The sequence below is a fragment of the Phaseolus vulgaris genome, chromosome 8, assembly GCF_000499845.2.
Source record: "Phaseolus vulgaris cultivar G19833 chromosome 8, P. vulgaris v2.0, whole genome shotgun sequence".
In the NCBI taxonomy this organism is placed as follows: domain Eukaryota; kingdom Viridiplantae; phylum Streptophyta; class Magnoliopsida; order Fabales; family Fabaceae; genus Phaseolus; species Phaseolus vulgaris.
Window position 1 is genome coordinate 1,077,872 of NC_023752.2, and position 16,190 is coordinate 1,094,061.

General features: G+C 33.0%; 3 protein-coding genes across 5 annotated transcripts; all 3 read left to right on the forward strand.

The window, feature by feature from the left end:
- The first annotated feature begins 1,690 nt into the window (after positions 1–1,690).
- On the forward strand, positions 1,691–6,007 carry LOC137826652 (ACT domain-containing protein ACR9). Its single transcript, XM_068632719.1, has 6 exons — positions 1,691–2,235; positions 2,676–2,894; positions 2,980–3,085; positions 4,279–4,627; positions 5,231–5,515; positions 5,625–6,007. Exons 1-6 carry the CDS (start codon positions 2,082–2,084, stop codon positions 5,769–5,771), a joined length of 1,260 nt encoding a protein of 419 aa, XP_068488820.1. The 5' UTR covers positions 1,691–2,081; the 3' UTR covers positions 5,772–6,007.
- Positions 6,008–6,354: 347 nt separating this feature from the next.
- On the forward strand, positions 6,355–7,343 carry LOC137826653 (enoyl-CoA delta isomerase 1, peroxisomal-like). The gene has a single exon (XM_068632720.1). It carries the CDS (start codon positions 6,556–6,558, stop codon positions 7,252–7,254), a length of 699 nt encoding a protein of 232 aa, XP_068488821.1. The 5' UTR covers positions 6,355–6,555; the 3' UTR covers positions 7,255–7,343.
- Positions 7,344–12,511: 5,168 nt separating this feature from the next.
- LOC137826339 (subtilisin-like protease SBT1.1) lies at positions 12,512–16,071 on the forward strand. 3 transcript variants are annotated; one of them, XM_068632271.1, is made up of 4 exons: positions 12,512–12,681; positions 12,826–12,980; positions 13,377–14,741; positions 14,915–16,071. In XM_068632271.1, the coding sequence occupies exons 3-4, from the start codon at positions 13,382–13,384 to the stop codon at positions 15,865–15,867; spliced, it is 2,313 nt and encodes a 770-aa protein (XP_068488372.1). In that variant the 5' UTR covers positions 12,512–12,681; positions 12,826–12,980; positions 13,377–13,381; the 3' UTR covers positions 15,868–16,071. The 3 variants fall into 3 exon arrangements, with proteins under 3 accessions (XP_068488372.1, XP_068488373.1, XP_068488374.1); XM_068632272.1 differs by lacking the exon at positions 12,826–12,980; XM_068632273.1 differs by lacking the exon at positions 12,826–12,980 and having other exon boundaries at positions 12,667–12,825.
- The last annotated feature ends 119 nt before the right edge of the window (positions 16,072–16,190 follow it).

A 16,190-nucleotide genomic window follows, 5' to 3' on the forward strand; every position in this document is an offset into this window, starting at 1 on the left:
TGAATTAATTACAAAACTCTCATTATCATTTTTTTACTCAAAATCATCATAAAAATCTCTTATTTCAATACTAAATTAAATACAAAAATTATTATCGCACGTTTTTAAAAGCAATAATTGAAAACGCATCATTAGAAAGATACTTTTAAATGACTATATTTATATCAGTGGAGAAATCCTATCATTTATTTATTTTTTATGTTTTTTATTATAATGAGTTAATTTGTACTCATAATTATTTTGTTTTTTCTATTAATATTATCTAAGTATGATGTAGATATTTAATGTTATACGAGTATTAATTCAATTATGATTATATGTATCTTAATAACATTAATTGTATCGGATAGTCACGAGACTGACATCATGTCGATTTTGATACCGTTAACATAAATCACAAGAGATCTTAAAACGTCATTAGTCTAACTGATCTGCAAACAATAATTAAGATGAGATTGAATATTTTTTGGATTTTACGTGCAAGTCCGTAACAAATATCTAACTAAAAAGTATAAATAAGAAAGATACAAATAATTTTTAACTTCACACTCTACAGATTGTATTAAGATTGACTTGAAAGTCGTAGTATCTTTGCAGATATTTTTCTATCATAAATAGAAGCGAAAAGAATGAAAATTCGAAAGACTATAACACTTAAAATTCAAGAAGATTAAAAGTTAACTGAAAAAAAATTACTCGTCACATTTTGTAATAACACTGGTGCATATGCTTGTTTTTATTAAAAAAGACAAACTTTTGTATTTATTGAAGAGAAAGGGTAAAATGAATTTTGAAATAACGTAGCATAGAAGTTAAGAGTAAGAATTTAAAAAAAATTATAAAAGAGAGTGTTTATGCATAAAGTAATTTGAGGTTATAAAAAAATGGATTTATATATTTTGAACAGAAAATGAGTTGGATAGTGGGGCATTTAATATAAAAAGGAAGGTATATTTAAATGAAAATGAAGATGTGGCCAAACAGAGCACAGTGAGAGTTGACGTGGATATGACACACCACAAACCTCTTATCTGTCCCCACTCCAATTACCTCCACCAATCAAAATACCAATGCAAAACAAACAATATTCATCATTCACTTCTTATTCAAAACTATAATAATTAACCATATTTTTTTAAATTAAACAACAAAAAAACATTTTTATATAGTTTTTATGTAAAAAAAAAATATAATAAATGTGATCCAATTTAGGGATGGTTGAACCAACCATCTTACAAAGTAAAAGACACATACATAAAAAAAAAAAACCTCGATAGTCTATCTTACCATAACTAACTAAAAAACGACTTAAAATTCAAAGATCAAACACGTCATCATATCAACAATTATTAATTGAGTATATACATATTAGAGATTCTATGCAATGAGAAACTCGCTAAAGATACCTTTAATATATATTTTTATATCTCATTTTACTTTGAAGTCTATAAATAAATGAAAAATTCACTGATTTAGGAGAACTTATACAACTCACTCAAAAATGTTTTTGGAATATAAGTAACTATTATGTAATTTTTTTTATGAAGTTTTTAGAATAATTTTTTATGAAATTAGTAACTAAAATATTTAAATACTCTTTCCAAACGAAATTAGGAAAAAATAGACTGAAATATAAACAAATTTTAACTTTATAGAAATATCTTCTTCCGGAAATGTATTTTAACTAGTTGATATATATTACAGTTTTCTCGTATAACAGAAAAAGAAATTCTATAAATGCCATTCTTAAAATTAGATGGAATTAATTAAAATTTGAACCAATGTAATTTTTTTCTGATATGTTTATATTTGAAGTTTGAGGAAATAAATAAAAACATTTAAGATGATTTTAATAAGGAATTAAATTTTATCCATTTTGCATATTTGAAATAATTCTGAAAATTGCAAAAAATAGGATTCATTGCTTTCTGAGAAGCACATATATTTTCACGTTATCTCAGTGCAATTCAGTCTTCCACAAGTTTCATTCACAGTTTAGTTTTGTTCCTCAGCCGCCATTTTGCGCTCCGGCAATGCTTTTCACGGCGGCGCTCGTCCCCTAAACCCACCACTTCGCAGTCATGGGGATACCATGGGACGACGGCGTTGTGATCCAGCAAGGGAAGGACGCCAATGAGCCCTGCATCGTCACCGTCAATTGCCCCGACAAGGCTGGTCTCGGCTGTGATCTCTGCAGAATCATCCTCGAGTTCGGTCTCCGCATTACCCGCGCCGGTACCTCGCTTTTCTCATCTGGGTTTCTTCTTTCTCCAACAAATCTCAAACCTTTACCCGTTTTACTCTCATGTGTCTTTTCTCCCTGAAACTCTGTTTTTTCCACTACCCTTTCTGCAAATAACAACCATTTAATAGGGACACGTAGACGCAAATCAGTTTTCAAATCATGAGTTTTGTTGTGCAAAATGGTTGTGAAAAGAAAAATAAAAACGGATACTTGTAGCTCCTACAAAAAAGTTATCAACCATTTGTATAGTTTGATATTGAGTTTGTTCGTGGTAAGTTTAATTAGTTTTTTCGAGATTTTCTGATATAGTTCTGCAGAGGATACTCGAAGTAACAGTTGCATGATTTGATGTTGGTATTTTTCATTGTTTTGGAGGTATGATTTGTTGTTGTTGTGGCTGTTTTAACGTGTTAATTGGATGGTGTTGCAGATATTTCAACGGATGGAAGGTGGTGCTACATCGTGTATTGGGTTCTTCCACATCCAGCATCTGTCAAAGTTGATTGGGAGAGTTTGAAGACTCGTCTGCTTTCAGCTTGCCCTTCATGTTTGTTTTCTTATTGCTTCAATCAACTCTCCACGAGCCCTTCACCTCCTCCGATTTACCTGTTGAAGGTTTGGTGTGTTGATAAGAAAGGGTTGCTACATGGTAACTAGTTTCTGCTTGTTCTCTCTTTTGGTTTTTGGTTGGTTACTGCAGTTTTTGACACTTTTTTTTTTGTATGTTCTTTTAGATATTAATGAAATCCTGTGCAACCTTGAACTTATTATTCAGAGAGTCAAAGCCATGCCAACCCCAGATGGCAGGGTGTTAGAAATGCTCTTTATCACAGATGGGATGTGAGTATGAGATTCTTGTTTGTATTCTGCATATGCTGAGTGCTTTTCTTTACACCATTCAATCTATTTAGAATCTTCTATAACATATGTCCGTGAAAAGCTCACCTGGGAGATTGGTGTTTGATTCTGATGGAAAGTCACTTTAATTGTGGTCATTCCTAACCCACCTTAGTTGCGGTATCTTAGAGGGATTGCTTTAGTTGCAGAATCAAGGTGGTAGTTTAATTCCACACCAACTAGAGATATATGGCTTAAATAGAATTTATAAAACTTGAGAAGTGCTCATCTTAAAAAGCCTATTTCTAATAGATTGTTGATATGTGAAGGACAGTGAATTTGGTTTCAGAATTGGGGATAATATTCCTATCCTATTGGCATTAGTTCCTCTTAAGCTTCTGAATTGCAAAAATACGTGTGGCTTCTAAAAATCAACATGTTTTGCTTGTTTGGACAAAAAATTTGACGAATTTATTTTTATCTATCACTATTTGCAATTCCATCGGGTATGTGATAATGAAGTGTGTGAGAATTGGAGTGGATACTGGATGAATTGAGGGGAGGACTGTTATTTGAAAAGTAGGATTGAATCATGTGTCAAAGATTTTTATTTTGATGTTGATGGAATAATATATTCATATTGACAACCGATTCAAGGACGATTATCGCATCTGAAGTATTGTCTTGTTCTTAAAATGTGTCTCGGGAGAAAAAAAATGTACATAAATTATTTTTGATCTTGCCTCCATCGAAATAAATTGGTAACGGATCCCTAATTGAGAGCTAAGGAAACAAGGATATGGAATATTATTTTCATATTGACAACCAATTTTTCATAAATAATCATTTGATACCGTTAACAAACAAACTAGAAAAAAATATTATTTAATATTTAAATTAGTTGTGTAATAGTTGTAACTTGTATATGATAGGTTGTCAAACTATCCTACTCTTTAAACTATCATGTACAATCTTTCACAATCCAACATTGCTGCAGTTGGAAGGACCCAAGATGAACAGAGAAAAAAAAGGAGACAAATTTGTTTTATGGTTTCTTCCATTTGTTATGCTCTTCATGATTATTTTATGCAGAAACTGGATGGAATATATACTAGCTAAACGTGCTTCTGCTCGTACTTTGTAGGTAGCTTATGATAATTATGTGACATTTTGTATTTTCTTACTGATAAAAACAGGGAATTGCTTCACACGAAAAAGAGGCAAGATCATGTGTCTGAATTTCTTATGGACGCTTTAGGAGAGAGGTGTATCTCCAGTGAACTTCAATTGGCTGGGCCTGAATATGGACATCTGCAGGGGTTTTCTTCTCTTCCACCAGCTTTTGCCGAAGAATTATTCAGTTCTGAGCTGCTGGACAAGGTGTCTTTGCATCCTCTCAGCCAAGATATGAAAACACTGAAGACACCTACTGTTACTGTAGATAATTCACTGAGCCCAGTTCATACCCTACTTCAGATACAGTGTGTTGACCAGAAGGGTCTGTGTTATGACATTATGAGGATCTCTAAGGACTCTGATATTAAGGTATTGTGTCCTGAATCGTTATTTATGCATGCAAATGGCCTTCTGCTTCTCCCTAGTGAACCATTATACATGAAACTAAATCAAAGGAAGCATTATAAAGTCCTGCCATATTTGGTACTCAGTTTGGACTTGATTATTTCCATTTTTAATCTGTTGATCTTATTCTGCTAAAGTATTCATGGATTCATTATTCATATACAATTCATAACCATATGTTTTGTTACATAATTTTTTCATTGCTGCAAGTTTACTCATTATGAGGCTCGGACATGCCTCTTAAATGATGTGTCCGTACCGGATATACGTATTGGACACCGACACTCGTAGGACACGTATTGGTGAAGTGTCAAATTCAATAAATATTTGTTAGATTTCTTACAATTTTAGTACGGTTCTAACACAATTTTAAAAAGAAAAAATACATTATTATGATTATAAAAATAAGGAACAAATCCTTTTGAGTCAACCATGAGAAACATATTTCTGCTAAAAAAATTGAAACATAGTTGTAATCTTTATTGTCAATTTATACGTATCGTATCAGTGTTCTTGTTAGTGTTTATGCTACATAGCTCATTAGTCGTTTGCATATTTCTGAATCAGGTTGCTTTTGGTCGATTTTCTTCAAGCGTGGAGGGCTTTCGAAACATAGACTTATTTGTTCAGCAAAATGATGGGAAAAAGATCATAGATCTTGACAGTCAGAAAACCTTATGTTCATGCTTAAAGGAAGAGATGCTTCATCCTTTGAGGGTGATCATAGTGAGCAGGGGTCCAGACACAGAACTTCTGGTTGCTAATCCTGTAGAGCTTTCTGGAAAGGGAAGGCCCCGTGTATTCTATGATGTTACATTGGCTTTAAAAGCTTTGGGAATATGCATTTTCTCAGTAAGTGTTTTCTTTTACAAAAATGAGTTACTGTGACATGACAACTTTGGATGTTCTCTGAAGCAATGTTGTTACAGTTTCTGAATGAAAGCTGTTTCTCACTTTGCAGGCTGAAGTTGTAAGACATTCAACGCAAGAACGCCAATGGGAAGTGTATAGATTTCTGTTGGAGGAAAACCGTAACTTCCCACTGACCAGAAGCCAAACAAGAAGTCAGATTGTGGACAAAGTTAGAAGGACATTGATGGGCTGGTAATTTGGTTCTCTGTACAAATGAAAAGCACTTTTGGTGCTGTGTGCCTTTTTCAATCCCTTTTTCTTAAATTACAGCTTACTTTCTTTTGAATATGGTTTAGGTAGCAGGCATATAATCAACTACAATCATGTAATTTTAGCATTGTAGACGGTCTCATGTTTCTTTTCTCTCGCTTTAGTGATGAATTTTCTGTAAATTGGTTTTATCATTTTGAAAAGTTAGATGCTTTGAATCAACTACCAAGGAAGCTTGAATATTTCACACGGCCAAGTTTAGTAGAGGTAGATTTTTCTCACATTCCAACATATTCTTCATTCAAAGTTGAAGAGTACAGATTATCTCGGTGAGTTGAAGAAAATAAGAGTATATAAATTGTTATTAACTTCGGTGAGTTGAAGAAAATAAGAGTATATAAATTGTTATTAACTTCTGAACTCGAATTTTCAGTATGGTAACATAATGAAATATTAATCTTGGGAAAATCTTATAGAATACCATTTCAAACAAAATTTTACATAAAATAGGAGAAAGAAGGGCTAACACGATAAAGTGCATTTTCTCCTTTCACACTGTTGAATATTTTGTTCTGCAGTGATGATCAAACTATTTTATTCAGTCAGATCCAATGAGTTGGAAGAACAACAGTGTTGTTCTAACAATAATTTTTTACAGAATTTAATATAATAACCATTGTTGGAGTAATCAAATCCAAAACTACTAGTAATTGGGATAAATAGTGAGAAACACCATTCTTCACTCATTCCAATCCAAACCCTAAACAAACATGTGCACTTTGGAGAAGAGAGGCAGCGTTTTCATCCTAACCCTAACCGGCGATGGCGATCACCGTCTCAACCCGACTCTCCTCCATTCCATCCAATCCTCCCTCCGCCGCGTCCGTCAAGAAGCCACCGTCTCCTCCGCCCTAATCACCACCGCGCACGGCAAATTCTTCTCTAACGGCTTCGACCTCGCGTGGGCCCAGTCCTCTGAAGAGCGCATGATCCTCATGGGCTCCCTCCTCCGCTCCGTCGTCTCCGATCTCCTCACGCTCCCCATGCCGACCATCGCCGCCGTCACCGGCCACGCCGCCGCCGGCGGCTACATGCTCGCCCTCGCCCACGACTACGTTCTCATGCGCCGCGACAGGGGATTCCTCTACATGAGCGAACTCGACATCAGCCTCGTGATTCCCGCCTGGTTCGTCGCTCTCCTCGAAGCCAAGGTCGCCACACCCGCGGCTCGGCGCCTCATCGTCATGACGGCGGCTAAGCTCAAAGCCGAGGATGCTCTTCCGCTCGGCGTCATTGACTCCGCTCACTCCGGCGCCGGTGAGACCGTTGAGGCTGCGCTCGACTTAGCCGCTCGTTTGGTCAAGAGAGGGTGGGATGGACACGTGTACGCTCAGAATCGGAAGGTCTTTCTCCGTGCCGTGATCCAGGCCGTTGAAGACACCTCTCAAACTCCTACTTCGCGGCTTTAGTTTTTATATTATATTAGCCTTTAAAACTCGTTGACCAGTTTATTTTGAATTGCTTTATTTGGAATAAAAAAACTGAGATTAATTGAAAATCTTACAATCCAACTTTTGTCAATTTTTTATTGCAAATTTTGTTATGATATTTTTATTTTTCAAGTATATTACTTTCATTAGATTATTTTAAATAAGATGAATAATTTTTTTTATCATATTTATCATTTTAAAACAAAAATTCAACATAAAAAATGAAGCCAAATATAAAGAGTTTTTTTTTGTATATTAAACGTTAGATTTTTTTTTGTTTTAAACGTTAGGATTCTGGTGTATTAGCCTAGACCTTAACAATTTAATATAACCTACAATACATTTTTCATATAAATTTTTGTAAAAGTTCAGTGATTTAAATTAAATTGGTTCTTATTCTTATATTTCAGTAATCTATTTCATTTAGAATACAAATACTTTTGGTATATAAAATCTATAATAATATATCTAAAGGGTTTTTTTTATATACCTATTTTCTAATTTTATCCTTTATAATATTAAAATTTAATAAATTTAATAATTGTTTATTTTAAATTAAAAATTTGAATTTTAAAAAATTAAGGGAAATTTGAATTGAAAAAAAACAAAAAAGTCATTTTTTTATAATTTTACTCTTTAAATAACTACTTTTTTAAATTAAAATAATTCTTCCCAATAAAAAACCGCCTACACAATAAAAAAAAGTACATCCAACAAAACTAAAAAAAATATTTATTTATTTATTTTCATAATAATTTTTAATAAATTTAATAATATATTTATTTCAATAATTGTTATAATAATAGTAATTATTCATCTTTTTAAAAAAATGTTTATTTATTTAATAAAATAAATAATTGAATAATTATTTTCTTTCAAAATAATTAAATAATTTTTTTCTTTTAGACATAACGATTATAAAATTATCATACTCTAAATGAGTATTTTCATTGATTATAAAAATTTGTAATGATATTTATAAATTTACATCATATTAATTAAAAAAATTAAAATTATTATAAATTTATAATACAACATTTATAACAAAAAGAACACAACAAACTTTTATAAATATTTAAAAAATATAGACACTAAAATTATTTCATTTGTGTTTGGTAAAATATTTTTTTTTAACTTATTTCAATACGTTATTCATATCAGCATTTTAAAGTAACTATTAAATAAAATTTATATTTTAATATCTATCGTAATGTCCACTAAAACTTTTCTTGGAGTTATTGTTGTGCTTTTACATTTTTTTAGAATTATCGATTTAATTTTACACTTGCTTATTATCATTTTAATTATTCAATTATTAATTTTCACTTTTAATAAATATTTTTTTTTATTGAAAAATGCAACTATTTTAAATTACAATAAAGAATAAAATTTTACACAAATATTACTTAAAATGAAAAATGAAAAATTCTGTTTATAATTATAAAAAACATATAATCACCTATTTTTCATCATTTTATAAGTTTAAATTACTTGATTAATTAGTTTTATCAAACCTATTTTAATTTTTAACTTTTGGTTAGTTTTTCAATTTTGAACTAACTTTTGACCTGATAAAGTTGTCACTTGGAAACAAATATAAGAATTTGATGTTTTATTTTATCTCAGTTTCTTTTTGTTTTTTGTCTCATTTTATTTGAAGAAGAGAGGGAAAAGCGAAAAAGACAGCACAGGTAAACTAAAACATAGAAACAGCGAGATACCCGAAACTTGTTTTTGTTGTTGTGTCAGCGTAAATAATGCATTCGACAAGAGTTTTAATTTGAACCTGAATCTGAATGTGAATGTGAATTTGAATTATTGTGAGAACATAGTTGTTGATGGACCACACATGCCATTCATTGATGCATAGCCAGCAAACCTATCACTGTATCACCCAAACCCATTTATTGGACTTTGTTCTTATAAGCCTATTCTTGAAAAAACTAGGGTTCACAAGGTAAAATATTAATCAATTTAGCTTTAAATTTTATAAAAAAAATTCTTAGCTCGGACACTAACACTTGACACTACACAGACACCTCTTCAATACATGTAATTTCCAAAATGTAGAACACGAAGAGAAGACACTGATCTATATATTATATTATTATGAATTGTATAAATTAGTTAAGATTTATCTGAACAAATATGAAAGATGTTTACCACGGTTCAAAAGAATTTGTTTCTTATTTTTATAATCATAATAAAAACTTATACAACAACTTTAAGTTTTTAAAAAATCACTGTATATTTTTTTTAAAATCACGTTGGAATTATGTTAAAATTGTCATAATTCAAAAAAAAAATTGTTGAATTGAACACTTAACCACTTAATCAATATGTGTCGTATACGTGTCAGTGACCGATACATGTATCGAACACAAATACATTATTTAAGAGACTTGCCTAACTTTCCTAGTTTGTTGATTTCTTTGTGTTGATATGGTTGGAAGTGTGGTGAATTAATGTTGAGAGATCTTAGTAGTGAAAATATGCAGTTCCTCCTTCACAGGATCCAACTGCAGCATTTATTTAACTTTTCTCGTATCCCATACCATGATAATTTAAGTCTCTGCGATGCCCTCTTTTACAAGTACAAGATTATTTACATTTAATGTGTCCCCATTTTGATGTTACAATTGTGCCTAATTATAAGCTCCAACATGTTCAAATGAATAAAAAGAAAAAGGGGCAAAAGGGGTGCCTTAAATTGGACTCAAAGTACAAAACCATACAATAATCACTAAATTGAAAAAGCATAATGGTTTGAGATCAGAAAATTCTTGAATCCATGGCTTTCACAGCACTTGAGATCTTAAACTGGTGGTCCCTTATGAGCCATTCATAGCTGAAATGTACAACTCAGAAAACATTGGCAGAGTAATATATATCATGAACACTCTGTGGCATTGGCAATAGTATGAACTTGTGCATAGTATCTGTGACAAATTGGCAATAGTATGAATGAACACTAGCCGTGACATTGGCAATAATGTGAATTCTAGGTGTGACATGAACAATAATTATGAAACCAGCCTTGGAAGAAATGTGAAAATGGTTATTAAGAAGCGGATTTTAAACCTAACTCAACTTCATAAAATCGGTTTGTAAGGTGAGATTTGTATCCATTTATATATTATGAAATGTCTTAATCTTTAGTCAATGTAGGATCTCCAACACCTCTCACGTCGAGACTACCAACTTGTGCGTGTGACTATATATTATGGGTAGTTTAATAACGGTCCGATAGCGGATGATCTGATAAGTCCAACAAACAATCGTTAAAATAGACTCAAAATGACTCTGATACCATATTAAGAAGTGAACTTTAAGCCTAACTCAAGTTCATAAAATCGGCTTTATAAGGTGAGGTTTGCACCCACTTCTATACTATGAAGTGTTCTAATCTCTAGTCGATGTAAAATCTACAACAATAGTAGTCAAAAACTTCAATTCATTATTTTCCATTCCACTAGTATTACCTTAAGATCTGTAGCCTCAAACCAAACTACCACGTGATTCAACTAACTCGGAATAAATGAGCAGGGCCGTCTTATGAAACCCCTTGATCTGTTAAGTATCTGTACTGCTACAATGAATGTTCATGAAGTCCTTTATTCATACTGGTCTATGGATTTAGGTGGACATTTATGACTTTTCTAAGCCAAAAGATAAGATAATGACTTGAGGGTGCAACATTTTTCCCTTAGTAGTTCTTAAATGAGTTAAATGGTGTCATCTGATCTGTGTAATCGACCTTATTAATGAGACAAGATTTTGTTGTTGTTATTATATAGTTTCTCACAAACATTAAGGAACTGAGACAGTGCATTCAAAATAGAGTAACAAATGAATCTACATGTAAGATTGAGAAAAGCATAGATAGGGAGATATTTAAAGACCAAACATGAAGCATTCTGAATGACAGATCTTATATCACATGCAAAACATATTTCCACAATAAAGGTGGAAATGAAAGTTTTAAACAAATGTCCACATAGTTAAAATGTAGCAAAGACACTTGTACTAATAGACACTACACACTTCGACATGTGTAATCTCTAAAAAATATAAGACACGGGACACATATTTATATTATATCATTATGAATTAGATAAATTAACAATCAAGATTTATGTAAACAAGTACGACTGAGTTTTTTTTTTTGTGGTAGAAAGATGATTTTCATGATTGGTTTAAAATGATTTGTTCTTAATAAAAATTTATATAATAAGTTTGAGTTTTTAAAAAACCACTGTGTTCGTCATTTTAACCGTACTAAAACGGTTAGAGACTTAAAAATATTTTTTAAATTTGACATTTTACCGATATGTATCATACAAATGTCGTATGCGTATCAGTGTCCTATATGTATTTCCGACATAAAGACACCATTTAAGAGGCGTGTCCGATCTTAAAACTCAAAATATGTGTAAAATTTCCCTTGAGATAACTCGAACGAAATTTGTGATGACTCATAATGTTGTCTCAACCATGTGCTTACAAATGTCCTAAGTAAGACACAAAAAGGTTCTGAAAAGCGAAAAGTGTGCCAAAGGAAAGAACCGAAAGCAGGTGATATAAAGTGGTACAAACTGAAAAAGTTATTTCTATATTTGATAACCAATACCTCTTAAAACCTGGTGCTGCTATATTCAACTCATGTTGTAAACTTGCATCAACTACATGCTAAAATATTTCACAAAAAATAAAAGATTACTTAGTTTCATGCATATTAGGCCATAGTGAAAAAAACTAGATATTTTCTTTGATCCTAGTTGCTTTCATTTATTTTGTTGTTATATGTCTCTGTCCATGATGTTAGAGACGAGTGACAAACTATTGATGTATAAGATTCCGATCTTGACCTTCCAATTCCAAATCTGTCATTAAATTTAGAGACTATTATTAACAATTTACAAGAAAATAATGAGATTGAAGTAATTAAAATATTGATTAGGTGTGGTTGGTTTATCCACCATACATTATTGGATCGCAATTGTATCATCCATAATGTATAGTCCCACATATGAATTAGACAAGTTTGGTATGTTGAAGATCCTACATTGACTAAAGACAGACAAGGACATTTCAAAATATATAAGTGAGTACAAACTTCACCTTATAAGTTAGCTTATAAAGTTGAGTTAGACTTAAAGTCTACTAACAGGTGTTATAATATTAATTGCTAAACATTTGTGTATAATATAAAATAGTATTGACATATCCATACCCCAAATCTTGGAAAAATTCTGTATCTGATACTGACAACCTGGTTCTGCATGAAACGTGTCAATGGCATTAGAGTTGTTGCCCCTCCATTTCTATATATATCTTTGGAGATCTTTGGATTCATGCATCTAATTCGAAGCGTGGACTCTTGAAGTAGAAGAAAAGTAACAGAAGGTGAACTCTTTTCTATAGTTGCAATGAGCATATACATAAAGTTAAAACTTAAACTTCTACTCATTTTCCTGCTGATTTTATATTTGATGTGACGATTTTGTTAGCATTAACTTTTTTCGTGATCTTGTACCAAACCCAACACAGGTACAGTCTATACAACAGGCCCTTACTTCAATCTTCTGTGATCTCTATCTACTGCATTGTATAGTCTGCATACATATATACAAGCAAAACTTACTTTTACTTATCTTGTTCAGACCTCAAGTCTATTGATATAGCAATCAATCACTGTGTCCGAAGTATTCTTATTTTGGAGTTTTTGAGTTTCATCACGATTTTATTTTTAAAAAGTTTATCGTGGGTTAAGAAATGAAGGTTTATTTAAACTGTCTTAACCTAAACTTTTAAGTGATGTGAGACTATATTAGCCGTACCGGTACCGGAACAATGTTGAGAGCTAAAGGAAAGAGTACACAATATTTTTTTTATTAGAGACCGGTTTGTAGCTAGAAACTATCTCTCTTAGAAAGAAAAATGCAGTAAAAGGAAGTAGTGAAGAAAACTATTCCGTACAAGATTGGAAATAGTGCAACATTATTTCATATTTTAAATTTTTCTTGAATTGAAGATTCTTATGGATTTTTTTAGGATCTTAGCAGCCATGAAGTGTTAATCCCTTTCTTCATTTTTTGCAGGCACCATGATCTTTAGGACACTTGTCCTATTTCTGACTTTTATGGTGACAAATTCAACAGCTCTCGCGGATCAACAACAGACATATATAGTTCACATTGACAAGACTAAGATCAGAGCCTCAATTCATTCTCAAGACAACTCAAAGCCATGGTTTGAATTCATCATTGATTTTATTTCTGAAGCTTCAATGCAAGAAGATGGAGAAGAAGAGACTCTAGCCCCCCAACTTCTTTATACCTATGAAACCAGCATGTTTGGTTTTGCTGCACATCTTTCTAAGAAACACCTCAAATACTTGAACCAAGTTGAGGGTTTCCTCTCAGCAATACCTGATGAACTGTCAACACTCCACACAACTTACACCCCTCACTTTCTAGGCCTAAGGAGTGGAAGAACACTTATGACTGCTTCTAACTTGGCCATTGATGTGATCATTGGGGTTCTTGATTCAGGAATATGGCCTGAACACACCAGTTTCCAAGACTCAGGCTTGTCCCCAGTGCCTTCTCATTGGAAAGGTGTTTGTGACAAAGGCACCAAGTTCTCTTCCTCAAATTGCAACAAGAAGCTTATTGGTGCAAGATCCTATTTCAAGGGGTATGAAAAATATTTTGGAAGAAAAATCAATGAAACAGTGGATTACCTTTCTCCAAGAGATTCCCAAGGGCATGGAACACACACTGCCTCAACTGCAGCTGGTAATGTGGTGAAAAATGCCAACTTTTTGGGCCAGGCTAAAGGTACAGCAACTGGAATGAGGTATACTTCTAGAATTGCAGCTTATAAAGTATGCTGGTCTTCTGGTTGCACTAATTCTGATGTATTAGCTGCTATGGATCAAGCAGTTTCTGATGGGGTTGATGTGTTGTCACTCTCTTTAGGGAGTATTCCCAAACCTTTTTATAGTGATAGTATTGCCATAGCTTCATTTGGGGCAACAGAGAAAGGGATTTTGGTTGCTTGCTCTGCAGGCAATTCAGGTCCCTTTCCATCAACCGTTGGAAATGGTGCTCCATGGATCATGACAGTTGCTGCTAGCTCCACCGACAGAACCTTTCCAACAAAAGTAAAGCTTGGGAATGGACAAAGTTTCAAAGGGTCATCTTTGTATCAAGGTAAGAAGACAAAGCAATTGTCCCTTGTGTATGGCAAATCAGCAGGTACAACCAAGGAAGCACAGTACTGCATTGGAGGCTCCCTTGATCCAAAGCTTGTGCATGGGAAAATAGTTGCTTGTGAAAAAGGAATAAATGGTAGAACTGAGAAAGGAGAGGAGGTGAAAGTGGCAGGTGGGGCAGGAATGATCCTACTCAACAATGAATATCAAGGAGAAGAGCTTTTTGCTGACCCTCATATTTTGCCAGGTAATGATTTATTCACAACTCCCATTTTTTATACAATCACATTACAACTTTCAATACTCATATCATTTAATCACAAATTTACTTTTTATTATATATATTTATTTTTAAACTTATCGTATAAGAGTGGTATATAATTCCAAGAGTTCTCAGAGCATATTTTCCTGTTTTGCCAGCCACATCCTTGGGGGCTTCAGCAAGTGAGATTGTTAGAAGCTATAGTCAATCTGCTAAAAAACCAACAGCTTCAATCTCCTTTATGGGGACAAGGTTTGGGGACCCTGCACCAGTGATGGCAGCATTTTCTTCTAGAGGACCAAGTTTAGTGGGACCAGATGTGATTAAGCCTGATGTGACTGCACCTGGTGTAAACATCTTGGCTGCTTGGCCACCCAAAATTAGCCCAAGCTTTCTCAAGAGTGACAAAAGAAAAGTACTATTTAACATACTTTCAGGTACTTCAATGTCTTGTCCTCATGTTAGTGGCATAGCAGCACTGCTCAAGTCTTTGCACAAAGATTGGTCCCCTGCAGCCATTAAATCTGCTCTGATGACTACCTCTTACACATTGAACAACAAAGGAGCTCCAATTTCAGATATGGCCTCTAATAACTCATCATTGGCTACCCCTTTTGTATTTGGTTCAGGCCATGTTAACCCTGTAAGTGCTTCTGATCCAGGGCTAGTATATGATATCAGCACCAAGGACTATTTGAATTATTTTTGTAGCATAAACTATACTTCTTCCCAGATTGCTTTACTATCAAGAAGAAAATTTGTATGTTCTAAAAAAGCAGTTCTACAAGCTGGTGACTTGAACTACCCTTCATTTGCTGTTCTATTTGGCAGAAGTGCCTTCAATGCTAGTGTGACATACATGAGGGTTGTCACAAATGTTGGAAAATCTAAAAGTTCTTATGCAGTTAAAGTGGAACAACCAAATGGAGTTTCAGTTAGTGTTGAACCAAGGAAATTGAAGTTTGAAAAACTGGGTCAGAAATTAAGCTATAATGTGACATTTTTTGCAACTGGAGGACCTAAAGTTGGTGGTACCTCATCATTTGGGTCACTGATTTGGGTATCTGACAGATATAAAGTTAGAAGTCCTATAGCAATAACCTGGCAATAGTGAAAATCTCTGTGAAGGGTAGCATTTGGCTGAATTAACAGAGTTTATTGATGACTCATTACATTGTTGTTGGAAGTTCTATCATATGCATAACAAGTTTAGTGACAAAAGGGAATTTAAATTGCATCTTTCTAATTATTTTCAGTATTATTTTAGTATATTATGCATTTTATAATCATCTCTGCAATCTTAAATTTTTTAATAGGTTTTGTATTCCCTTATGGTAGTTCTTGTCAAAAACTTCTTGAAGCTTTGTTGAGGTAAATGATTAGTTTGTCTTTGAGGTTGAGAATGGAGGAAAAAAATGGTTGTTTATTCAAAAT

Excerpts from the sequence above, each read along its gene's own strand:
- LOC137826652 (XM_068632719.1), top strand. The coding sequence starts at position 2,082 with ATGGGGATACCATGGGACGACGGCGTTGTGATCCAGCAAGGGAAGGAC. Across the intron at positions 2,895-2,979 it reads TAAGAAAGGGTTGCTACATG|ATATTAATGAAATCCTGTGC; the intron begins GTAACTAGTTTC and ends ATGTTCTTTTAG. Across the intron at positions 5,516-5,624 it reads TGGGAATATGCATTTTCTCA|GCTGAAGTTGTAAGACATTC; the intron begins GTAAGTGTTTTC and ends CTCACTTTGCAG.
- LOC137826653 (XM_068632720.1), top strand. The coding sequence starts at position 6,556 with ATGTGCACTTTGGAGAAGAGAGGCAGCGTTTTCATCCTAACCCTAACC.
- LOC137826339 (XM_068632271.1), top strand. The coding sequence starts at position 13,382 with ATGATCTTTAGGACACTTGTCCTATTTCTGACTTTTATGGTGACAAAT. Across the intron at positions 14,742-14,914 it reads TGACCCTCATATTTTGCCAG|CCACATCCTTGGGGGCTTCA; the intron begins GTAATGATTTAT and ends CTGTTTTGCCAG.